The sequence below is a fragment of the Hippopotamus amphibius genome, chromosome 15, assembly GCF_030028045.1.
Source record: "Hippopotamus amphibius kiboko isolate mHipAmp2 chromosome 15, mHipAmp2.hap2, whole genome shotgun sequence".
In the NCBI taxonomy this organism is placed as follows: Eukaryota; Metazoa; Chordata; class Mammalia; order Artiodactyla; family Hippopotamidae; genus Hippopotamus; species Hippopotamus amphibius.
In genome coordinates this window covers 14,729,192-14,754,756 of record NC_080200.1, presented here as the reverse complement: position 1 = coordinate 14,754,756, position 25,565 = coordinate 14,729,192, and the positions used below count along the sequence as shown (strand labels likewise).

General features: G+C 53.4%; 1 protein-coding gene across 5 annotated transcripts in view; it reads left to right on the top strand.

The window, feature by feature from the left end:
- The window catches only part of GATAD2A (GATA zinc finger domain containing 2A), a 94,296-nt gene extending 73,329 nt beyond the window's left edge, over window positions 1–20,967 (top strand). For 4 of the 5 annotated variants that reach the window (XM_057708999.1, XM_057708998.1, XM_057708997.1 and 1 more), the window contains 10 exons: window positions 7,948–8,080; window positions 8,183–8,314; window positions 9,836–9,925; window positions 10,561–10,692; window positions 10,842–11,009; window positions 12,748–13,027; window positions 15,413–15,711; window positions 16,384–16,566; window positions 16,781–16,976; window positions 19,465–20,967. In XM_057708999.1, coding sequence (XP_057564982.1) covers window positions 7,948–8,080; window positions 8,183–8,314; window positions 9,836–9,925; window positions 10,561–10,692; window positions 10,842–11,009; window positions 12,748–13,027; window positions 15,413–15,711; window positions 16,384–16,566; window positions 16,781–16,976; window positions 19,465–19,595 — 1,744 coding nt within the window. In that variant the 3' untranslated portion in view covers window positions 19,596–20,967. The remainder of the gene's footprint in view (window positions 1–7,947; window positions 8,081–8,182; window positions 8,315–9,835; window positions 9,926–10,560; window positions 10,693–10,841; window positions 11,010–12,747; window positions 13,028–15,412; window positions 15,712–16,383; window positions 16,567–16,780; window positions 16,977–19,464) is intronic. The other variant, XM_057709000.1, reaches the window with a different exon arrangement.
- The last annotated feature ends 4,598 nt before the right edge of the window (window positions 20,968–25,565 follow it).

The window sequence follows — 25,565 nt, the reverse complement described above, 5'->3', positions numbered from 1 at the left end:
TGAAGAAACTGAAGCTCTTTGAGGTTTAGTGACTGGGCCAGGTTCCTGCAGCCACTGAGGAGTGCCCATCCCCCCATGGTCCTCATGGCTGACCTGGGCAGATTCTCACAGCTGCTTTCCTCAGAGCAGCTGGAGCAGGTCTGGTGGTGGGTGGGGGACACCCAAGCCATGCTGAGAGGACTTCTCCTGGGATTTACCAGGGTGTGGTGGGGGAGGATCCAGCAGTTTGAAACACAGACGGGAGCAGGAGACCTCCAGGCAAATAGAGCACTTTCCACTTATCACAAGAGTTTGTGGTCATTGCAAGCTGGAAAGCAATGTTTGTTTCTTGAATGTGGCTTCAACTGCACACAGCTGACTTTTCTTTTGCTTTGAGTTGGTGAGGAAGCTGGCATCCCAGGAGGTGTGTTTGGGTTCATCTGATGTAGGGAGTCCCTCCGTGCTGCAGAGTGTTCCTGAGTTTTTCCCTGCGGGAAGGTTGGCCTGACCAGTCCAGGGAACACTCCCTTCTGCCCATCCTTGGCTTGTTTCACCTGAGACTATGCAGCCCCCAAAACTGACCCTTGTCCCTGCTTCCAGTCCCAGTGAGGTCCTCTAGGTCTCCCCGGCCAGGCTGTGTGACTTCTAGCAGCTCCTGTGTTCCTAGAAGGAGCCCCAGCAGGAGAGGCTGGATGCCTGCTGGTCTTGCTGAGGGCACACTGCTCTTCTGCTGCAGCTGCCTCTGCCCTGGGACTGCCCGCCTCTGTGCTGGGGGCCCTGGTTGGGGGATGGGCTCTCAGGGCCGGACCCCGGTCACACGTGTTCCCTTTCTTTCTTCTGAGATGTTCGGCTGTCGCTGTGGCAGGGTGGGCCATAATGGAGTCCCAGAGAGTTAGCTGGACCTGGAGTCTCCAGGAAGAATTATGGCTGGATTTAAAAAGTCCATTCCCAGCTGCTCACCTCCATGGCCTCTGTGGCCTAGAAGCAAAATGTTTTCTGACTTCCTGGCCCCCACAAAGCAGGCTCTGGGCTTTTGTCTTGACATCCCAGCGAACAGAGTGTCAAGTTACAGGGCTGGGAGAAGTGGTAATGGATGCCAAGAAGGGGGAATCGCAGGGGAGCCGAGGGAGCAGAGGGAATCTCTGAGGGGCTGGAGCAGGCGGCCTGGCAGCAGGTGGGCTCCGGGGTTGTGGCCAGGACCAGGCACCTGTCAGCGCCCACCAACCCCCAGGGCAGGCAAGTGTTCGGCTTTGGGGTGCAGCCTGTGTCTGCATGCAGCAGCTCCCTTTCTAATCACATCGAGTGTGTCTGAGTGGATGGTGCCCCTTGGGAAAGGAGGGTGGGGTGTCGTGGGGTTGCAGCGAGCAGCTCCCATGCCCAGATGGCTGTGAAAGATCCCAGTGGTGTGTTCCTGTTGAGATGTCCAGTATGCAACTGGGAAGTGCCAGTGAAATGTTACCAGGCAGTAGGGCTAACCTGGGAACTGGTGATAAATGTCTTATTTTTCTCTCTTTAGGACTTTTCTAGAAGTATTTCTGGAATGGGGGTGCTCATTGGGTTTAGTATATAAAATTGCTTTCCTGCGTTGACTCAGACACCATTCCTGGTGGTGCCTGAAGCCACAAGTGGTGACTCCCAGGCCTGAGGATGGCCCCCTCCTCTCCTGTGGGACCTTCTGTACACCCCTGCTTCTTTGTTGCACAGCTCTGTGCTCCTGCTGGGCCATCCTAAAGCTGTGCTCCAATCTCCTCCCAAGTCTGCATATGACCCGGGCAGCTGCAGAGAACTGCTGCTGGTCCTTTCGGGGGCTTTGAGGTTCAGCAGGGATGGTTACTTGGGTAAACCTTTTCTTTCCCGCCTTCTCTCTCCCAGGGGACCGTAGTATCTAGAGTGGGTAGCCTTGTTGGGTACAGTCTCAGAGGGGCCATGGAGTTATAGCGGCGTGTAGGCCAGCTCGCTGGGGACAGAGCTGGGCTGCCGGCTCCATTAGTTTAGTGGTTTAAAGTAACTGTATTGGCGTAGCGTCGTCTGTCAGGTCTGCTGGTTGGCTCGTCCCAACTGGGTGTAGCTTCTTGGATTCTCATCTTTGCAGTCCCACGTCAGCTGGACTGGGTGTCCCCAGCGGTTTTGTTACTCAGGTGGGATGGCTGGGCCCTTCTCCGTGTCTGTCTCTGTGACCCTCTTTCCAAGCAGCTAGCTTGGCATCCGACTCTGTTATGGTCTCTCAGAGCACTTGTTCCGAGGGCCCAAGCAGAAGCTTTTGAGGCTGTGAGCTTGCTTCAGAAGCTTGTATCGTTGCTTCCCCTATGTTCCTCACTCCTGGCCTCAGAGAGTGAGCCACAGAACTAGCCCAGGTCCTGGGGATAGGACTGGACACAAGGACGTGCGCCTGGGGAGGCGTGGATCAGCTGGCGTGAGCTGGCCCCATGGTGCTCTGCACTGCCGAGTGGGTGGCCTCGTAAGGGTGTCGTGCGGTGGTCCTCTGCACAGGGTTTTGTCAGCTGGGAGTATTAGGACTCCTCCTTAACATCCACCAGAGTCCTGGACTCGTAGGTTAGGAGCTGGACTTCCAGGGCCTGGTGCTTGAAAAGACGTGATGACACAGAATTCAGAAATCCTCTTAAATGACTTGGCACATTCTTTAACAATGCAGCATCTGTGTGCGTGTGGAAAGAGCTGCCCACACGTGCAAGGTGATCAGTGTACAGGCACTGTGGATTCCTCGTGAACTCACAGATCCCATCTTGGAGTCAGGTGCAGCGAAGAGGGGAGGAAGTAGGTGCAGACCAGCTGTGTGATCTGAGCACCAGCAGAGCAGGCCTAATCCCTGTCATCACCGGGTTTGAGAATATTCAAGTGTTACCCAGTTGTCTGCTGTGTGCCGAGTTCACCTTCACAGTGAGCAGCCCCTTACTGCCTCCAGAGAGGTTGGGGCCTGAACTGGCCTCCTAGGGTGTCTGAGCCTCCTTGGCACTGAGGTCTCATCTCACCCAGCAAACCTTTGGGGCAGTGGGGCAGGAATTACGGTCCCCATCCTTGTAGGAGGCACAGAAAGAGAAGTGTCCTACCCTGGGCTTCTCACTTGCAAGAGGCAGAACCACGTGAGAGGTTTTGTAAGGGTGTGACTCCCTCCTCCCCTCAGTGTGTGCAGGCTTGGTGCACAGTGCCTGCTCTGGGAGGAGGCCCTGTGGCCTGCCCACCACCCAGCATGGCACTAGGAGGAGAGAGTCCTGCCCCTCTGGCTCTGGGTAGGTGGGGAGCCCTTTGCTTGTCGGGCCACCCTGGGAACATCCTGGCCCTCACCGGGAGCTGTCGGGCCACAGCCTTGTGGAGATAGGCTCGAGGTGGGCCCATGGGTCCCTAGCTGCTGTGCCTGTGAGGCCTCCAGCCCCGGCCCTGGGTGGGGGCCCCACGTCTCAAATGGGCAGTGACAGCATCATCCTGGAAGGCTGGGGGAGGGTGAGCTGAGCCGGCGCAGGGCTGCCGTTATGGCACCTTGTGGGAGGGCAGAGGCTCGTTCCTTGAAGGAGTTTGCTGAGGTGAGGGTGAGTGAGCTGGTCTCTGGCAGGGGAGTGCCTCTGCTCAAGCTTGTGCCGCCCTTGAGTGGGAGACCCCAGAGTTTTGCCCTAAGCTCTCTGCCCCCCAGGATGGACAGCTGGGGGCAGGGCTAAGAAGGCTTCCCCAGACACGCACGCTGTTTTGGGTGTGGGTCCCATGAGTACCGTGGAGTAGTGCTGACTCTGCACCCAGGGCCGGGGGTGGGGGCGGGCGGGGAGCTGGGGCAGCCCCCCAGAGGATTTTCTGAGGGCACAGGTGGTTTGAAGTGCATCTTGAAGCGTGATTTGGGCCTCACAAGGGAGATGACAAGTATGATGGAGGGACATTCCTTGGAGGGGATGGTGGTGAAGTGGGAGGAGCCCACGACAGGACGAGGACGTGCATGTGAACAGGAGCTTGGAGTTAAGAGCCTGGGGACTGGAGAGGCCTGTGGGCCTGGGAGGTGTGAATGGGCTCCAGTGGGAGGAATGTCCTGGGAGAGGGTCTGGTGGGGGCAAGACTAGTGTTTGCTGAAGGAGCTGGTAAGACTGGCGCTGGGTCTAGCAAAGCACTTACTGTGCCGCCCCCACATACACACACCAACAGTTAGCAACCACCTGCCTCTCCTACCAGCCAGGCCCAAAAGATGAGAGGAAGAGGGAGGGTTCTGGCAGGGAGTAGTTGGCCACCAGCCCTGTTTGTCTCCCCCAGGTTAGCCCTGAGGAGCAGTTTGTTGTCCCCAGGCTTCATTGGGCCCACAGTTGTCCCCAGCTTCCCTAGTGTGTGCAGGCATCTTAGGGATCTCATAAAAATGCAGGCTTTGATCAAGCAGGTCTGGGGCAGTAGCATGCCTTGGAGAAGCTTCTCTGCTGCTCAGTGAGCTGAGGATGGTGGTGGTCTACTCCCACCTTCCCCTCTCCCTCATGGTTTTGCGTCTGTCTTCCTGATCGACCCTAAGGACAGAAGGGCTTTTAGCCAGGGGTTTCTCCACACTGCCTGACACAGCTCCTGCTTCTTAGGTTGGGTTTTTAGCAGATAGGAGTGAGTAAATAAATGAATGAGTGTGGATGAAGCGTGTCTTCCCTGGACATCAGGCAGGCCCGTATAGAGAACAACAAAGGTCAGAGCCGTGTTCCCTTGATGAGACTGCTTCCCCTGGCATAGGCCAGTGAGACACTAAGTATTAACCTCACACTGACCGCTGATTGGTAAGCAGCTAGGATGGTAGTCTGGTGCTGTGGATGGAGGGATCTTGTCATGAGCTGAGTTTATAATCCCTGCCTTCTCTCCAGGAAACTTGATGGAAGTTCTGGGCAGGTAACAGAACTTTTGTTTGTTTAGCCATGGCTGGCATACAGGGGAGGGCGTAGTGAGACCGTTTTTGCTAACAGCCTGGCCTGCTTCCAGGGATTTTCGTAGGTCATGTAAAATCTCTTCTGATTATGTATATATACATATGTATGTATGTGTATGTGTCTGTATTTTTTTAATTTGGCTGCTCTTTGTCTCAGTTGTGGCACGTGGGATCCTCATTCGTTGCGGCATGTGGGATCTTAAGTTGTGGCATTCGGCGTGTGGTTGGCCCTGACCAGGGATCGAACCTGGGCCCCCGCATTGGGAGTGTGGAATCTTAGCCACTGGACCACCAGGGACGTCCCCTGATCATAATATTTTATATAAGGTTCCCAGCAGGATAGGCTTAATGAATTTGCCCTGAAATCATATAGTTTCTAAATAAACTTGGTGCCCAGGCAGCCGCCCTGGACTGAAGCAGTACACCTGGCCCCTATACTGTTCTCCTGGCATGTTGGGCTAGATTTCCTCTGCTTTGTTCTCCTGGCCTAAATGGTTTTATAATTTAAAATACTTTTTAAAAAAAAGAATGCCAACAATAATTTTGAGCCTTTGCCAAATGAATGTTCTTTTCCCTAAATTAAAAGAACTCTCTGGGAAAGTAACGAGACTTGAAACACCTTTGCTTTAAAATTGAGCTTAGGAAAGTTTTTCATGTTGGAAACTCGTGGGACTGGTGGCCCTTCTGTGTTTGGAGGAGGTGACTCAGGTCCCTGTAACACACGAACAGTCCCCTGTGGGCCGGCACCGCACAGGAAACGCCTGCAGCCCGGCAGCCCCAGGGTGTGCTGGCGCCTCCATTTCCTGACAGCACCTGAACCCTACCTCACTTCTCAAAATGAAGGCTGCGTGTCACCAACTGGTTAGAACTGGCTGTTGCCATGGTTTTCACGTTGGAAGGCACAGTTAAAGGGTCACATGACCAAAGAGGGAAATGCCTTTGTCACGTGACTTTTTGGTGGCCTGATTAGCATACAGGAAGTTCACTCCCTGCTGGCTGCTGGGATGCTGAGTGATCACTGATGGGAGGTGATGTCATCTCCTGGACGAGTTATTGATTAGTCTCAGTCCAAGATGGGACTTGGGAGTGCTGTGGTCAGAGTGGCCATCTCAGGAGCTTCAGCTTCCACATGGTCCCAGTCCCTAACCCTGCCCTCTTCCTTCAGGCAGATTTGAGCTTTATTAAACATCTCGCCTTTGAAAGATGTGCACGTCCTCAATGAGATTATAAAAAGTGATAAATCCCTGTAGGTTGCCGTTGTCTCTGCGCTCTTGCTCAGGAAGCGCCTGCAGTCTGTAACTCTAGACGTGGTTCTGCCTGGGCTGCTGCTCCAGTCTGTGTGCAGCTGCCTGGGAGCCCACCTGGGCTGGGAACCAGCGGCTGTAGCTCCTGTGCTGGAGCCTCGTGTCTGCTCATTGCCTGCGTGCATGTCCACAGAACCTGGAATTGGAGCCCCGAGGTCATCTTTAAAGTTGATCTTGGGCAGAGTTGGCAGTCAGCAGGGAGACACAGAGACTTGAAAGAGTGGTGGTTCCCACATTGCATTGGTTTTTAGTTTGATGAGGCCCTAGTGAGACATCCCGGATTACTTTATAGACAGCCAGCCAATTTCTGCACTTGAGAATGTGGGCTTGATAACCCCAGTGAGGGGATTCGATACCTTGAAATGGAAGCCTTTTTGTTCACTCTCCTGGGCTCTTGTGGAAGATCTTCCAGCAGCTGTGCTGGTTACATTGGATCAGGGCTGGGATTGTTGAGGTACAGCCATGCTGCTCTCGGAGGTGGGATTATGGGAGGCCAGGGGAGAGCTCTGCGAGTTGAGGGGCTGGGGGAGTCATTGAACCCAGTGTCTGGTCCTCTGTGCCCATCTTTCCCTGAAGATGCAGTTCACTCTGGGAGCGGGCAGTTCAGTGAGCTGTTAAAACACCAGTTCTCCATCTATAACTCTGTCCCCGCTCAGCTGGAACGAGTGGGACAACTTTGAGCTGTTACTCCCAGTTAACTTCGTTGAGTTTGTTCTTTGGGTCACAGTGCCATCTAGCGGATGAATTCAGTCCTAGGCTGGTTTTCCTGCTGATAGAAGGATTTGATTCCTTCAACACAAATGCTGAGGCCAGGTTTTAAAGGAAAGTTTACATTGTGCCCTCAGCAAATGCAGCTGTTTGTAGGGGGCGGGGGGAGGTTTGAGGCTAAGCACTGTCTCTGGGACCCGTTGGTCCTTAAGTGTGGGGTCAGCAAGGTCATAGCAGAAGCCCAGCATCACTAGATCTGCATATATATCCTAGGGGATTTGGGTGGTAGGGTTGGGGTAAAAGGGCAGAGGGTAATGGGTCGAGGTGGCTGGGAACTGGTTTGTGAGCGGATCAGGTGGGTGGAAAGTACCCAGATCTGTGAGGGAAAATGTATCCTATGTTCCAGTTGGTTTCAGAACATGCAGCCACTACTGGCGCGTTGCCACTGGCAGGATGAAGAAGCCACGTGTAGCCCAGGAAGGACTGTCCAGCAGGCAGCCTTGGCCACCTTGTGAGGTGGTGACACCCCATGCCAGGGAGCTAGAATGCAGACTGACAGCATGTGCATCAGCCCCTGTGTCTCCTGGGGATGGGCAGGTGGGGCTGTCCAGGTGCAAGGGCTGTCAGGGAGTCTGGGTTTAGCACAGAAAGGCTAATTTGTGTGGGGGCTGGACTCCCCATCAGGTGGCTTCCAACATGGGCAGGTAGGGGCCCCAACAGCAGGTCCAAGATCCAGGACCAAGCATTTTTATGCAATACTGGGCCACATGGTAGAGAAAGGAGGTGTGGTGTTTTCCAAGATGACTGTGTCACCTTCAGACACATAGGTTTCCTCAGCCTGGGAGACACAGAAGTGGTTACCAAGAACAGTCCCGGCCTTTGAAGGGCTCAGCCACAGACTGGCAGATTTGAGTACCACGTGGTGAGTGCGGTGGGAGAAGACAGCCCTGCTCGCTGCCACTTCGCTGTGTCTGTGTCTGAATCCAGGCATCCGTGGGGTGTGGGTGTGGGGCTCTAGGGAGCACAGTCAGGAAACGGGTGACAACCGCTGTCCCTGCTCCACAGTGACATGAAGTCTGAGAGCAGAGCCCCCTCGCCAGACGTGATCGTGCTCTCTGACAGCGAGCAGCCTGCGAGCCCGAGAGTGAATGGGCTGACCGAGGATGCCTTGAAGGAGACCAGCACTGAGGCCCTCATGGTGAGCCTTGTCCCCGTGCTGGGGAACCACCTCTCAGTGGAGCAGCCTGTGTTCCCTGGCCCCCAGCCCTCCCCCTCAATCCTTGTTCTCTTGCCCTTGTAGAAAAGCAGTCCTGAAGAACGAGAAAGGATGATTAAGCAACTAAAAGAAGAGTTAAGATTAGAAGAAGCAAAACTTGTTTTATTGAAAAAGTTGCGGCAGAGTCAAATACAAAAAGAAACTACCACCCAGAAGGTATGTGTGCATCTGTTCCCTCCTCAAGGGTCCATGAGAGCTGTTTAGAACTGGGGACAAAAAGCCATGGTCATTTCCTTGGCCCATTGCTGCCCCAGGAGCCAGGAAGACTGGTCGTGAGGGGTCAGGAAATAGGGACAGTTAGAAGTTTGCAGACTCAAGTTCATGTTTTGGATTTAGCTTAAGAGTACATTTCAGTCTAGTATATTCTGGATCCTAGTATGGAAACCTCATTCCCTGTAGACTCCATCGAGGAAATAAGAGCAGACGTCTTTGAATGTGCCGGAAGCTCAGCTCTGTCTCGAACCACTTTTCAGAAAGGCTTCCGGCCCTATGAATGAATGTGCTGGCCAGCAGGGGCCGCTGTGGTTTTGTGGACAGGTTGCTGAGTGCCACGGGGTGCTCTGTAGCCCCACCCCAGAGGCTCCTGCTCCTGTTACCTCCCCTGAAGCCTCAGCTGCTTGTGTTGTTTCTAAATGCAGCTTACCATGTAAGGCAAGGTCACGTTTCTTTTGTTGGCCTTTTTTGTTGTCCCATTCTGGGAAGGTTCCTGATTGGTGACAAAGCTACCCTTCCGTATAGTCTTTTTATTTTATTTTATTTTTTTTATTTTTTTTGGCTACACTGCACAGCATGTGGGATCTTGGTTCCCTGACGACCCCTGCAGTGGAAGCGCGGAGTCTTAACCACTGCACCACCACTCTCTTAGTGAACCAGAAAGTAAATGCATCTTGGGCAGTACAGGCTGATGGTGACAGTGTGTAGAACATGTGTCCCCTTAAGGGAGCGGGACAGGAGGACACTCACTGGTCTGACTTTGAAATTTACCTGAACTCCTACCCCCTTCTAGTAAACAAGTGGGCCAAACCTGGCGTCTGTTAATATCCTGGTGGACAGAGCCTGCTCATTACTTGTTTCCTTGTCAGTTGCTTCTTAAGAATTGATGGTGTGAACCAAGTCTGTCACTGTCCCTTCTCTGGTGGAATATGTGACTTTAAGAAGTGCCTGGACCCAGCATTTTCTCACCAGGGTTGGGATTAACCTGTCTAAGCCCCAGGCCCTTCACCTCAGCCTCCACCACCAGCCTTTTTTGTCCCCTGGAGGGCAGAGATGGCACCTGAACCACAGCGATGCCAAGCACCCTGGAGCAGGGTGGGAAAAGGGTGCTGGAAAATCTGTCCTTTGTCTCTTTTGGGGGGGGGGGCTGGTTGCTGTGACTTGTCTTAGTTTCAGCTCACGAGATCTTTAGTTGTGGCATGCAGGATCTAGTTCCCTGACTAGGGATCAAACCCAGGCCCCCTGCATTGGGAGGAGTCTTAACCACTGGACCACCAGGGAAGTCTCTTTTGTTTCAAACATGTCAATTCCTGCCACAATGAATGTGGTAGGCAGCAAGCAGAACCTTTGAGAGCCTGATGCCTTTTGAGGAGGAAGAAGAGCAATGCTCCTCTGTCAGAATTACGTGTGGGAGGAGCAGGGTTGGTGGCCCTCTCATCTCTTGTGTGTCCTGCTCTCTTGCAGCCCGCGGGCTCCGCTGGGAGCTCTGTGACCACCCCTCCCCCGCTTGTACGGGGCACCCAGAACATTCCTTCCGGCAAGCCATCACTTCAGGTCAGTGTTTCCTCTGCATCATGCTTCTGAGCAACCCTGATCCAGTTTCTGCAAAAGGCTGCTCGTTCTTTCTGATTAGACTAGAATGAGGCCTTCCAGTGGGAGCCCAGAAAATAAAGTGTGTTTGCGTTCCCATACCCAAACCTCCATGACCACCGCTAGAGAGACTGGAGAGGGAGGACCAAGATCCTAGGCAGACTGGGCTCCCTTCAGCCCGACTCTCTGAGGGCAGTTGTGGGGCCCAGCAGGGCCTTGTCCTAGCCCAGCTCACAGCCTCCTCTGCCCACAGGAGGAGATGGGCAGAGCTCCCACTCCCAGCCATAGGACAGAGGTCAGGCCAGGGGCCCACCTCCCTTCAAACAAGCCCGAGCCCCCAGCTCAGACCAGCAGGCGGCTGGTACTGGTCCCAGTTAGCTAGACTCTTGCTGTGGTGAGGCCCGCATCCTGAGTGAGCCTGGGTTTGCATGGCTCTTGTCAGACCCTGTTCCTGGTTCTTTTGTGTTTTGAATAAATAGGCATTTTAGCTTTTCTCTACCACCACCTTTTTGGGGGTAACGAGGATGTGCTTTTACAAAAACAGCAAACCTGTTTGTTTAAAAAGCCATGTGAGATCTGAGGGTTGGTGTTCTTGACAGACCTCTTCAACTCGGATGCCTGGCAGTGTCATCCCACCGCCCCTGGTCCGTGGCGGGCAACAGACGTCCTCAAAGTTAGGGCCACAGACGAGCTCACAGGTCGTCATGCCCCCACTTGTCAGGGGGGCCCAGGTGAGCAGAGCAAGGGCTTAAGGGGCAGCCCCAGGTTACCGTCCACCTCACGAGAATGACCCTTCCTAGTTCTCGGGTTGGGGGCTCTTTCCCTGTGCCTCCCTCGATCGTTGTTCTCGTTGTCTTGTCTCCCCGCCACACCCTGACAGCAAATCCACAACATCAGACAACATTCCAGCACGGGGCCGCCACCGCTCCTCCTGGCTCCCCGGGCATCCGTGCCCAGCGTGCAGATTCAGGGACAGAGGATCATCCAGCAGGGCCTCATCCGCGTCGCCAACGTCCCCAACACTAGTCTGCTCGTCAACATCCCACAGGTGAGGCTCGTGTGTGTGACCTGCCTGCTCCCTTGGAGCCAGGTGAGGTCTTGGATAATCCAGCCCTGCCGACAGTGGTACTGTGGCTCCTTGGAGCTTGTTGGGGCATGAAAGTCATGAGCAGGAGTCTTTGCCACCTGCCATCTAGCAGAGGTGGGTAGCCGCTGAGAGGGTGAGGGCTGCAGATCTGAGCTGAGAGATGGGAAGGCTGGAGGGTTGGGCACCAGAGCCCTCCACACCCTCCCCCTTCACAGGCACAGCATGTATGGAGAATGTCTGCAAATGTCCTTTCAGCACCCGTGTGTCTGTTTTTAGCCGTGCATCCCTTCACCTCTGTACAGAGCCTCTGAGATGAGGAGGGTTTGTCCCCACCCAACAGAGTGGGGCAGATGGGACCAGGGGTGGCAGGCTGAAGCATGGTCCTCACTGACATAAAATTACTGGGGTGTGCAAGGGCTTTTGTTGATGTGCAGGCTAGCTTCTCTTCCTCCTTTGGCATGGTGCATCCTTTCCCGCCTTTCTCAGATAAGATCATGGCCAGCAGGGCTCTGGACTGCATTCAAGTACGATCTTGCCACCCAAATGGAGTTGTCCTGGGCAGGCAGTTTCATCCACTCCATAAACACAGATCAGATTCCTGCTGTGTGCCATCCATACCCTGCTTTCATGCCATGAGGATGGGAACCAGGCGGGCAGTGGTAGATCCTGTGGCTGTGCTCCCTGTGGGGCCTGGGGAGCCTGCAGAGGGGGCAGGGAGGATCTGGCTGGTGAGAGACTGGGGTGGCCAGGTCAAGGTCCTGTGATGGCATCGTCTGCGTTGGGGAGTCCTGCTCTGCTATGGAGACCCCGTGGCTGGGGTCCTGGGGCAAGCGTCCTGGGCTCCTTGAGCGCCATGATGTGTTGCATACAAATTGTCAGGTGTCTGCATTTTTCCTGGGGATGGTGTACACAGCTTCCCTCCTATTTCCAGAAGGGTCTTTAATGCCACAAAGCTAAGGGCGCTGGCATGGTCAGCTCCTGCTTTTGGGGGGAGAGCATTTGATTGTGTTGGGCGGCAAGTGGACTGGAGCAGGGAGATGGTGGAGGGGCAGCCTTTGGGCTCCAGCAGTTGATGAGTGATTTAGGAGCAGTGAGGATCGGGGAAGGTGAAGGGCAGGGACACACAAAGGTGCTCGTGAGGGAGATGCCGTTGATGCCACAGTGAGCCATTTGTGCCACCTTTTGGGGAAGGAGGCCACCCGGAGCTGTGCTGGGAGGGGAGAGCCAGGACATAGTGACAGGACAGTGGCCATGCTGCCTGGGTGGGGGACACTTGCCGAGGGGGTATCCACTGTCACGGTGATGGCTTCGTGGGTGTCCTCCAGTGGCAAAGTGTAGCAGATTACAGATTTTAAAGTTAATTGGATAGCAGCTAAACCTCAACAAGTGTATTTATAAGATTGGTCATCTCATAGAGCAGCTAGTTTAATGGTGCTTACCTCAACAAGTGTATTTATAAGATTGGTCATCTCATAGAGCAGCTAGTTTAATGGTGCTTTTCCTGTTGCTCGTAGATGTCAAGCACCTCTGAGTTACTTTCATAAGGACTTGTTAGTACAGCTAGTGGTGCTGACCTGGAGTTACCTTTATAAGGACTTGGTGTAGCTATTGCTGCCGACCTGGGCCATGGGTGCCGTGGTGGGGCTCTCCTCAGGGTGGGTGCCTCAAGCACCCTGATCAGGTCCTTGTCTCCCAAAAGCCCTCCCCAGCGTCGCTGAAAGGAACGACAGCCACCTCTGCTCAGGCCAACTCCACCCCCACCAGCGTGGCCTCTGTGGTCACCTCTGCTGATTCTCCAGCCAGTCGGCAGGCAGCTGCCAAGCTTGCACTGCGCAAACAGCTGGAGAAGACGCTGCTTGAAATCCCCCCACCCAAACCGCCTGCCCCCGAGATGAACTTCCTGCCCAGTGCTGCCAACAACGAATTCATCTACCTGGTCGGTCTGGAAGAGGTGGTGCAGAACCTGCTGGAGACACAAGGTGAGCAGGCCCTGGGCCTGGGCCCGGGCCCGTTTTTCTCTTGCCGCTGAAGTTTGCATCATGTAGGTTGTTTTTGATGCATAGCACATGTTGGCACGTCTGCTGTGTACCCACAGCTGTCTTGGGGCGCATTGTGGATGACGTCTTGTCATTAGTTCTTTGCTTACTGTGAGGTTTAGTTTTGTTTTTTTTTTTTTTAATTTTTATTGGAGAGTAGTTGGTTTACAATGTTGTGTTAGTTTCAGGTGTACAGCTAAGTGAATCAGTTATACGTATACATATATCCACCCTTTTTTACATCACTTTCCCGTATAGGTCATTACAGAGTATTGACTGGAGTTCCCTGTGCTATACAGTATGTCCTTATTAGTTATCTATTTTATGTGTAGTACTATGTATATGTCAGTCCCAATCTCCCAACTTATTCCTCCCACCCTGAATAATTTCTTAAACATATCATTGGCACCTTCTTTCTGATGGGGCCGCCTCTGAGAGTTGGGCAAATGTGGAACTTGGTAGATCCTTGAGTGCTATGAGTCCCCAAAGTTGGAGAGGGACCACCTATACCTGGGCCAGGCTCACTTTATTACCCTCCTTGGAAGCAGTTTGGAAAGCACACCTGCATGTTAGGAGGTTTTGGGAATAAAAGAGCATATATAGGGTAGTGAGCAAAAACAATATTAGGTAGGAGGCCAGGTTGGCCCTTAGGGAGCCTCTAGCAGATGCTGAACTGAGGACCCTTCTGCCCTAAGATTGAGCTCGTGGTGACATTTATTAGGCAGCCAGCCTGAATCCCCTCCCTACCTGATGCTCAGAGCTGAGGAGGGGGCAGAGCTGTAACCTCTTCAGGACAGGGGACGGCCAGGTGGACTCCACCGAGGGACTGGGGGGCGTCAGAGCCAGGCTCAGTGGGGAGAGATGTGGGCTCTGGCACTGCCTGGATGTGTCTGGATCCCTTTAATGACTCCTTTATGATGAGGTTAAGTTGGCAAAAGAGCTGCTACAAGGCCAGTGCAGTGGGGCAGACAGGAGGCCGGAGTCAGGATGCGACGCCCGCCGTCCTGCACTTGCCTGCGCCCAGCACCCGCTCTCCCAGACCAGTCTGTCTCCGCTTATCCTCATCAGGGGTTAATCTTCCTCTCCTGTTGTCAAAAAACAGGACCTAACTGTGGGAAGAGGCTCTGAGTCCAGCTTGAAGTGTCTCCTGACACTTCGCAGAGCCCCAGGTGGACACTGAGTGCAGCCCTGCACTGGTGTGTCTGCTCTGGCACTGGTCACGCAGACCACAGCTGCCTGGGAAGCAGGTACCACATCCTTTGGAGCTGGACGTATGGAAGGAGAAGTGCTCTTGTTACCAGAGTGTGTTAGCTATAGGCTGGGGGCTGGAGCTGACAGCCCAAGGTAGACCCCTGGTCCTTGTGGCTTGGGCAGGTGACGTCCCATCTGCTCTGTAGAGTGACAGGTCCTGCCTAGAGTCAGATCCTGCACAGCCCCTCAGCAGTTAGGGGCAGCTCGGCCAGGCCCACGGTGGGATGGGCAGCCTGTGGGTCTCTCAGCATCGTGGTCCATAATGCCAAGAGGCATTAAACTCCTGAATGCTGGACACAGAAAAAATAGGAACAGAATGTAAAAGGTGCCCCTTACTGCACATTGGATGGCAGATACATATACACTGAAGAAAGTATTGACCCCGCACTGCAGCAGGTGCTTTTCGTAGCTTCCCCAGTCACCCCTACTATAGCCGATCAAGGAGCCACTGAGTTCCCATTTCCCAGGGCAGCCAGGTATGTGTCCTGGCCCAGGCCTCAGTGTCTTCCTCAGGACAGTGGGGTGGGGGTGGGGGGTGCCCCTCAGAAGCTTGTTGTGAGAATTGGACATCCTGATACCCACAAGGCACCAGGCACAGCGCTTGTCGGCATGAGCCCTCACCTAGGTGACTGGTCCTCAGTTAACTCGCCCACAGGCTGGGGCCTGGAGTGGTCACCATCTCCTCTCCACTGCTGACGCAGTACGGGAGGGTTGGAAATGTCTGCACTGTGGGTAGGAAAGACGATTGGGAGAATCCAAGCTGACAGCACTAATGTCTCTGAGAGTTGGTATCAAGGATGCCTAATCCACAGTGTTTTCTGAAGTGCTTCAACTTTGCTTCTGCCAGCAAAGCTTCCCGAGGCTGGCCCAGTGTCCGCATGTAGTTGGCACCCAATAGGTGTTTGGTGAATGAACAAATGTTGACTGAGGCTTTGGTGTCCTGATGCCTGTTGGGCCACGTGGCCCAGGACGCTGCCCTTGCTCTGTCCACATCCACATCCCACCTAGGGGTAGTCTGGGCTCTGACTGTGGTATTCCTGTTCCTCTGACGTGCACCACATCCATCTCTCCCTGCAGCGGGCAGGATGTCAGCCGCCGTTGTGCTGTCCCGGGAGCCCTACATGTGTGCCCAGTGCAAGACGGACTTCACGTGCCGCTGGCGGGAGGAGAAGGGCGGCGCCATCATGTGTGAGAACTGCATGGCATCCAACCAGAAGAAGGCACTCAAGGTGGAGCACACAAGCCGCCTGAAGGCCGCCTTTGTGAAGGCGCTACAGCAGGAGCAGGAGATCGAGCAGCGCCTCCTACAGCAGGGAGCTGCCCCCGCACAGGCCAAGGCCGAGCCTGCCGCCGCCCCGCACCCGGCGCTGAAGCAGGTGAGAGTCCTGGTATGGGAGCCAGAGCCGTGGCCTGGGAACATGGGCTGGGGGGGCCTTGCCTCCCAGGAGAGGGGGCCTTGTTCCCTTGGCAGGGAGTTGTCGCCAACAGGCAGGATGTTCAGACATTCTCTCCCACACTCGGCGATCATCTCCCTGGTCATTAACTGTGCGTCTAAATTGCCTTTAATGGTGGTGTTTGGTGGCAAAAATACTAATTTGCAGTTTCTTTAGATTTTGTAGCTTTCACTTGCAGTGTGCCGACTGACAAGCACTTCTTGTCTAAAAGGACTTTTCTGAAAGCCACATTGAGATACAAAAGGGGCGTTTGGAAGAAATGTTCTAGCTAAATTAAGGAGAGAAGCAAGTTTAAAATCAAGTTTTTTTGGCTGCCTTTTTTTTTTTTTTTAATGGCTTTGCTTTCTCAGCCCCTATAGACCCAAAGCTCCCTGTTGGCAATTTTTTGTGTCCTTGGAAGTCATTTGTAATTCACTAATAAACACATCTTCTCAAGATCCCTACATAGTGGGTGGCTGCGCTGCCCTCAGGAAATTCCTGTCCTGTGGGGACTGGGCCTCGAGTGGCCATAGCTGCTGCCCTTTGGTCACTCTAGGTCACCGTAGGCCAGCCTCTGGACACTGCTGACCTCGATTTCAACCCCCATTTGTGTAGGTCATAAAACCCCGGCGTAAGTTGGCGTTCCGCTCAGGAGAGGCCCGCGACTGGAGTAACGGGGCTGTGCTACAGGTCAGAACTGCGGTGCCGGGAGCCCCCTGCACCGCACCACCAACCAGCCCTCACGCCCCAGACTGTGACCACGTCAGTCGCCGACTGTCACGCTGCCTGCGTCTGTCTGTGTGTGTCTCTCTTTCTCTCTCTCATTCTTTCTCTCTCCCTTCCTCCTTCCCCTCGCGCCTCGGTGTAACTTACCTAGTCTCCTGATTTTGGACTTTAGGGATCCCGTGTGGGTGGGAAGAGGTCGGCCAGAGCAAGGAGAGGCTGCACTGAGCACCTTGCCCTCCGCTGCCCCCTTCCCCACGTGAGCTGCTGCACCCTCTCTCCCCTGTAGGCCTCCAGCCAGCTGTCCCGGGGCTCGGCCACGACACCCCGAGGCATCCTGCACACGTTCAGCCAGTCACCCAAACTGCAGAACGCAGCCTCGGCCACAGCCCTCGTCAGCAGGACCGGCAGACATTCCGAGAGAGCCGTGAGTGCTGGCAAGGGCAACGCCACCTCCAACTGGAAGAAGGCGCCCCTGAGTGCAGGTGGGCAGCCCCGTGGGGCTCGGAGTAGGGACCTCACTGGAGGTGGGCCCACCCCTTCCTTATTTTTAGCAAAGACGTGCACATGCACAGGTAATGGCACAAGGGGCCCGAAACCTGCAGACCTGCTGCCTCTGACTCTTCAGCCTCCTCTCTTCCGTTCACTACATAGGATGCCCTGGACAAATACTAACCACCCTCGCTGTCTCCACCTTCTGTACCCAAATTCTCAGCTCATGACCCAAATTGTGGGACAGAACCAGTTCAGGCAGTGCCCCTCAGCCAACCCCACCCCACCCCACCCCCATGCCATCAATGCACCCTATAAGCATAGATGCTCATTTTGCCAACTCATCCCCTCCCCCTTCCGAAGGGCACGTCTGTTTCCACTGTTGTAGTGTATTGGGACCTTTCATGTCACATTCACTTCATTTTTTGCTCAGCTGGTGTCCTTCATTCCCTGCTCCTTGGGAACTCTTTTCCCACCCCCTCTGGCTTGGACAGGTCAGATGGTACAAAGTACAAAACGAATGAGAAAGCAGGCAGGAGTTGGGGGACCCTGAGGCAGGGGCTGAGGTGGGCAGAAAAGGCCTCTGAAGAGATGGCATTTGAGGAACAAGGGGGGGAGGCAGAGCCCCTCAGGTGGTCATTCCCCAGTCTGCCACAGCCTCACCTTCCCTGGGTTGTCCTTGGGCCATCCCCTGCACCATTTTTCCTGTTTTTTATTATTTATGTGCTGGTCTTAAGTTGAGAGTTAAATATTTCTTGTGTCCACCAGTAACTGGAAAGTGAAACGTAGGCACAGAGGGCTGAGAGGAGGAGATGGGTGAGAGCTCCCATTGGACCGAGTGTGCCACCTCCCTCCCCACCCCCATGCCTGGGTCTCTGTAGGAAGAAGAGGCATCATGAGATCCATCTCACTAGTCAGAACTGGGAAAGCTGGGCTGTCTGTGGAAACAAACACAGAAAGCCGGCTGTGCACGCAGCTGACCATGAGTTAGAAGCATGGCCACATGTCAGAGCCTTCCAGAGGAGAGTCAGCTCAGGGGAGTTCATCCAGCTGCAGAAGAGTCTGGTCCTCCTGGAGAGCAGAGCGCATTTGTAAACAAAGCAGACACAGAGACTTTTGCTCAGCATGTTGAAGATGACAGCTCAGAACTCATAGGCTGGTCAGAAATTCCTTTTCTGGGAAATGTGGAAGTACATGAGATAAGTGGGGAAAGTCAACTACCAGAGTATGTGTGTATGCATGCTGATAGCACCGTGGGAAAACTGAGTAGTAAGGGTAACATTTGGAAGAGGATATGAAGGAATAAATAGTTGCTGTGTTCAGCTGTTTGTGGCATTAGACATGAAAGTGGCACGGCTTAAGAGCAGCGTTTCTCAGAAGAGTTCTGTTGGCACTCCTGGTTGCCTGGGGTTTCTGGATGGTGGCTTGAGGGAAACTGGGCAGGACCTAGCAGCAGGTTTCTGGAGTGCTGGCCTTGAATGCGCAGGAAAAGTTCTGCGGTACATTTGACTTTCGAACGTTTATTCCACAAAATATATCAACCCACCAAAAATACTTTTGGGTAATGCAGTGACTCTGTGCAGCTGAGTCTCCAGGGCAGTCCTTTCCCCAGGCCAGCCCCAAACCTAAATGTGCTGGTTGGAGGGTGGTGGGGTGGCAGGATGTGTGTGTGTGTGTGTGTGTGCGTGTGCGCACGTGCATGCACGTGTGCGCTACTTGGGGAATTCCCTGGCAGTCCAGTGGTTAGGACTTGGGGCGCTTTCACTGTCAGGTCCTGGGTTCAGTCCCTGGTCGAGGAACTAAGATCCTGCAAGCCACGTGGTGCAGCCAAAAATAAATAAATAAATAAATATTTTTTAAAAAGTGATACTTGTTCATTGTGGAAATTTGGAGACTACAAAGAGAAGATAATGGCAGTGGCCACTGTCTACCCTAGGAGAACAAATATGACACTTAGAGACTCCCCGCCCCCCAGTCTGCCTCTTTACTCATGTGTCACGTGTGTGTAAAGGCCAGCACATAGAATAAAAATAGGAAGAGTCCTACAGAGGAATCATGCTGTATTTGCCATTCTGTGTCCCTTAATGTTTTAAGGAGAGAATGTTACCACATCATTAAAAAACTCTTTGAGGACGGGGTCAGTTGTAATGACTGCATAGCGTTGCGTCATACTGGGTTGCCGGTTGCACAGTTCAGTTGTTTGTAGTTTTTCACTGTTCTAAATAGCACTGCGGTAAACACCTCAGTTTTCATAGTTTTCATAGTTGTGGTAGCTGACAGAATCTCTGATTATTGCACGTGTAAGGTTACCGTGGCAGAGGCTGGGAACATTGTCAAAGTGAATGAGTTATTAAATTCTCTTCAGCTTCAAGGCTGGCATCTGTACCACCTTTGCTCAGTGGGCCCAGCTGAGGCTGGGGTCCTCCCAGGAGCCTCCCCGTGACTGAGGCTGTTGTGGCCTGTTGCTCTGTTCTGTTGCAGGCGGGGCCCTTGCGTTTGTCAGCCCGAGCTTGGCAGTGCACAAGACCTCCTCAGCTGTGGACCGCCAGCGGGAGTACCTCCTGGACATGATCCCGCCACGCTCCATCCCCCAGTCGGCCACGTGGAAATAGTGCGAGCCAGGCCCAGTGGAGAACAGGCTCCCTCCTCCCTCCCACCTGGCCCCACCACCCTCCATGCGGGAAGACACCCTGCTCCCCGAGAGGGCGAGCAAGCGCGGGCCGCGCTGCGGAAGTGAGAGCTCCGATCTTGGCTGCAAAGTCTCGTCGGGCGGGGGGGACCACTTCACAGGTGGACCAGGAATATCACTGGGGACCTTTCCCGTGGGCTTTCTTCCTTTCTTTGCCTTTAGTTTGCCCAACACCAGCAGAAAAGCGGACCTCGGGGGCTGGTTCTGCTCCTCGCCCTCCCCTTCGGCCCCCTGCAGGGCCCGTGGACGGCTCACCCTAGACACTGTGACACGCTCGGGCATTGGCGCCCGGGGCTTCTGAAGTTGAGTGGAGCATTCTGTTTTGTTTTTGCTTTTCCCTCCGTCTTAGCCTCCTAATCTTTGACTGCCTTCCTTCATGGCAATCTCTAGGTTGACAGATTTTTTTTTTTTTAATCACCTCACGATGATGGAGTTTAATGTAAACCGTGCAGACCCAGGGTTCCCTGCCAAGCACGGCCCCCATGCCCTGGAGGGTGGGCCGCAGACCACCCAGCCCTTGCTCCAGCAGAAGGCCTCTGCTGCTGCTGCTTGTCCCGGAGACCCCCGACCTTCCACACCTACGCAGAAGAACAAACTGCAACCCAGACCCAGCCAGAGAGCCCGGGATCCTGGAAGCCGAGGACCGCCAGCAGAGTGGGGAGGAGAGAATCGGCGGCAACATCTGGAGGCTGAGCAGGAAGTTGGAGGGGGCTGGCCGTTGTGTTTTTTTGTTGTTGTGGTGGTTTATTTTATTAAATTTTTTCCTTTTCTTTTCCTTCTTACTTTGATGGACAACATCCTAAGCCCTGGCCTGTCCTTCTGTCAGGTGTGTCCAGGTGGGGAGGCGCCCCGGCGCCCCCCAGACTTCAGGGTTTATGTTTGGGTCTAGTTTAGAACCTTCCCTTAAAGCAGGGCCATGCTGCCAGGGTTTGCCTTCAGACTTTTTTTTCTTTTTCTTTTTTAAACCCTCTAGAGTCTACAGAAATGTCTTATAAAGGATCAGGTCTGCTCTTAGTTGTGTTTTGTTTTGGTTTCTCCCACTCCTTAAAAATCAGTCCATGAGGAAAGGCAGAAGCTGTTGTGTGCATGTTGCACACAGGCCAGCTCTGTGCGGGTGTGAGGGTGTCACGTGCACACGCACTCACGTGTGGAGAATGGGGTATGCTGCTCCTCACTTAAGCCCCAGCCCTGGTTTTCCTCTCCATGCAGTTAGGGACTTAATTTAAAATCCTTATTTTGTAGGGCCACCTTCTTCGAATACACTGCTGCAACATTCTAATAAAGGCTCATTTAACACCCCCCTCATGTTGTGTGAATATCAGTGTTTAGAAGACATTTTTCACATGCTGTAGAAGATCTAGTTTTGCAGAGCATTCTAATTTTTTGTTGTGTAAAACCCTAAATTTCTCATTGATTTTTTTGTTTTGAGTGCATAATGTAGATGGGCTGAAGGAGGGGAGGGTAGGAGAAGGGTGGCTTTCATTCCAGGATCCAGGGATTTGGGGAAGGGGGAAATTGACCTTCAGGAGGGGTGGGGGAGCGGGGAAGGGTGTGTTTTTACACCAAAAAATCAAGAGTATGCAAGCATTTCTATTCCTCGCATTTTTCTGTGTGCCTGGCAAATAAATACCTGTCTTATACTACTCTGAGCTGTTAGCTCTCTCTGTTCAATGACATGGACCAAATTCTCCAAATCCTCCAAGAAGGAGTGCCTGGCTGGCCTCCCCGGCAGACTGACCTCAGTTCTATGCAGCAACTCAGGTGTCTGGGTCAAGGTCACCTCTGTACTGGGGGAGTGCACCACGGTTGTTGCACCCCCACAGGGGTTGACTGGGTCTGTGACTCCAGGGCTCAAAACCGAGCCACTCGCATTGGCCCCAAACCCTGTCCCTTTCAGAACCTCACTCTCCACCATGCTCAGGAAGCACCTCTCCTCACCTCACCTGGCCATACTTCTCCAGGCTGTTGAATAGGCCTTGTGAGCTCAGTACAAACTGACTACCACAGGCGGAGGACGGGATGGCCGGGCCCTGACCCTGTCTCTGGCTCTTCCAGCCCAGCATTTGCAGGAACATTCCCATAGGTAGGACTTACTGTGATGTAAATGTAGCTCTTAAAAAAGAGGTCAAGAAGGTGAGATGCCTTAATCTTTATTCATTTCTACTGTCTGCAAACTTCTATCCCCCCAATTTTTTCCTTTCGTTTCCCCTTTGCAGTGTAATTTCTATCAGCCTCAAGTACGTGGTTCTGTGCTGAAATTTAAAATGTTACAAGAAAAGGCATTGAATACCTCTCTGAGTATGGGGAAGGATATTAACATTAAGGATATTCTCCCAGCCCCAAAGCCCACCCCTCAAAATTGGCTACAGTTCTGGGAATTTGTAGGCTGAGAGGATCTGGTTCTCAGGAGAACCAGAGAATGTGCGAGCCCCCGGTCCCAAATGACAATTGTAACTGCCTGGGAGTCTGTGACAGGAACTCCCATGGCAACTGGAAACTTCAAAACGTCAGCTGTCCTGTGGACTGGGGTGTGGGGTTCACCGAGCCCATTCCCCCATCTGAAATGGCTGCGTGCGTGTGTGGGCCCGAGTGCACGTGGACACTCCCACAGGTAATAGTGCGTCCACTTGGAGCTGCCCACGGCTCTGGCCATCCTGACCATGTCGTGGGGACTCCAGTTCTCAGTGTCCCATGTGTACTGTTGGGACCTACGCCTTTCACAAGGTCAGGAGTGGCCTTTCTCCGAGAGGTGGCGGGGTGGGGCAGCTCTGGTCCTGTCTGTACTCCTAAGACCTTCAGGAAGCTAAAGCTCACTCCAGTGCAGAGGGAATGAAAGAGGCGACAGTACACCCCTGCTGTCTTGTGGCTCCTGTGTCCCACAAGTCACTCTCCTGTGCACGGAGAGACATGGGGAGGAGTTTTCGATATAAATAATGTTATCACACGGAGAGGGGTAAATGATGGAAAAGATGGTCCTTATTGCTCTGCCATAGGGTTCTTTGATGCCTAGCTATGCTGCATGTGATGTTTGCCTAAAGAACTTGGACTGAGCTTTTTTTTTTTTTTTTTTTTTAAAGAACAGCTAAGGTTTTATAATCCTTAACAAAGAAAGTGTAATAGTCACACTAGTGTAGGGTCTTTGGGAGGTGGTTTGTTTTGGTTGCGCGGAGGAGGTTGTCACTTGTATTTATTGTGACTCTAAGTCTTTGATAATAAATGTTTAAAAAAAAAATTAAAAGTCTCCCACCAAACCGGAATAGAAGTTCCAATAAACAAAGACGCGGGAATCAATGACTACACCTTGTGTCATGAGGAAGTTTTAGAATCTGAAGGACAATAAAGAAATGGATGATGTGTTGGCTATATCTTTCTTTCGTCCCCTCGGCCCTGGTATCCCACGTTGTTTTTGTCCCAGCTTCGGGACAGCTTGGAAACTGGGGAAGGGACAGCAGGGTGACCCTTTGTTAACAGGGAGGCAGAGGATAGGACACCTGCTTCTTGGGCTTCTTTCAGACCTCACTTGCCACAGGTAGTCTTCCCCAACTGGGTGCTGCAGCCTTGCCTCTGGACCAACATCTCCACCACAACCTGGGGCTTTGTGGCCTGTTTGCCCACAGTGCTGGGGGAGTGTGGTGAGAATGCCGTGGGTTTTGCCCGTTGACCTGGCTCCTAGCCACCACCAGCCTCCATCCCAGAGCGGTGGGCTGTGCTGGCTTGGCCCGGCATTGGGTGCCAAGGACATGATGTTGCAGATGTAGATTCTAAGCACAGAGGGTGGAAACCACCTGGCTGGCTCTGAAATGAACAATTCCTGGTGAAAATGTGCTTTCAGAGGTTGACACTTTCAAAATTTTATTCACAAAAATGAGACTTGAGAGCACTTTGGTGAATTCCAACATGCATAAAAACACCCTGTTTTCCTAGGTGCTTTTATTATTTATGTATTTTGCTTTTATTGGGGCATCTCTGCCTCCAGCCTCTCCAGAGGCCATGACTGGCCTAATCTCACCTGGGCAAGGCATAAAACTGGTAGAAGACATGACTGAAATTAAACCCAAGCCTGTCCTGCTCCACCTGTGACACATTCTGACTGATGCCCCACACCCCAACACTGGCTGAGAGAAGCCCACTTCCAGGGTTCTACAGCCAGCCTTCAAGTGAGTCTTTCCTAGATCAGGCACAAGCCCCTCAGTGGATGGAAGGCAAGTCTCAAGCATCTTCTCCAGCTAACAAATGGGACACCAGCTCTGGTCCCTGAGACCTTGTCCCCTGTGAACTGAGTTGTGAGTGTGGCCATGGGGTGGGAGGACCCCAGGCCCATTGCTTACACAGATTAATCTGTGGGCAGAAAAAGGCATGTGTCACGCCCCAGGCGTTGGGATCACACCTTGTGACAAGGACGAGGAGAGAAAGAATGGGGTGTCGGGGGAGGTGACCTTTTTTTTATGAAGAGAGGGGAAAAGTGGTGCAGGGAGTGGGAGCAGCCTGTGCAAAGCCTCGGAGGTGAGACCAAGCAAGGCAAGTTGAGGACAAAGGAGAGTAGTGAGGCTGGACCTTGGGGGCAAGAGGAAAGGATATGGGTTTTTTTCTGAGTGAGCATGGCATTTCCCTTTTCTTAGCCTGTTTCTTTCTCTGCACAATGAAGGGGTTTGGGCCACAGCCTATTTGAAGGGAGTGAGGGGAGAGCTGGCACATAATCCCCAGGGCACCTAAGAGCCATGGAGGGTGGGAGAAGGGGGTGGGTGGGTGGGGGGTGGAGGTATGGTCAGACCCATAAACTGACCACCCTCCTCAAGGACTGTGGCGCTTGGATGGAGGCAGGTAGGATGAGGGCTTAGGCAGGTGTTTCCCATACACCCCAAATGACGACAGCCAGTCACCAAACCCAGTAACCTCATCACAGGCAAAATAACACCCAGTCTCCCCCAGACATTGTGGGGTCCCTCTCCAGACACCACACACACCTTTAACCTCTCCACCTCCTTTCCCTCTCCATTGCAGCTACAGGAGTTCCTAGTATTACTCAAACATACCAGCTCCATCCTGTCTTGGGAACACTTGGGACACTTTTGCTGTTTCCAGTGTTTGATTCCTTCTGGGCTCAGCTCAAATGTCGTTCCCTTCAGTCCCTCCTTGCTCACCCCCACCTGGCATTTAGCACAACTTACAATCATTTCACTTTCATGCCATTTTTTTATTTTACTTTTCACTTGCTCCCGCTGAGAACAGGGATGGATCCAAGCCACACTTGGCCGAGTCCCAGAACCTGGCACACAGCAGGTGCTCAAAAAATGCACGAATGAGCAGCGTACAGAATGAACCTGGCAGACTCATGCCCCACCCTCAAATCTCTCCCCAGACTCTCACCCTCACCAAGGAAAGGGTCCTCACTGAACTAAGGAGAGCTTCCACCACCTCCCCGCCCCACTTTAGACGTATCTGGGTGCAAATCCTGACTGTGCAAGTGATACCCCTGTGTGGGCATCAATTTCCTCTTTTGTACATGCTGTTTCTGTAGGGACAGGCGCCCCCCGCCCCTTGCTGTTCCATCCTTGAACCAGAAGGGTGCTGGCGTCCTTGCTCCCCAGTCCAGCACTTCCATTCCCAGGACCATTACGACGCCGGGGCCGACTCCAAAGTCCCTTCGAGTCTGTCCAGGATGGGGAGCCCGAAAAGATTCGAATCCTCCCAACTCCCTTTTCAGACCTGGGCAAGAACCTCCACAAGCCTTTCTCTAAAACGGGGCGCCCGCGCCTGCCTTCCTCCGGGGAGCGATCCCCTCCCCCCTGCTCTGTAAAAGGGGGCCATCGCTAGAGCCAGGTGCGAGAAAGAGCGAGTTTATTGCAAGTTCCAAGGGGGGCAGCGCCTGGAGCGCGCCTTCCCTCACCAGCAT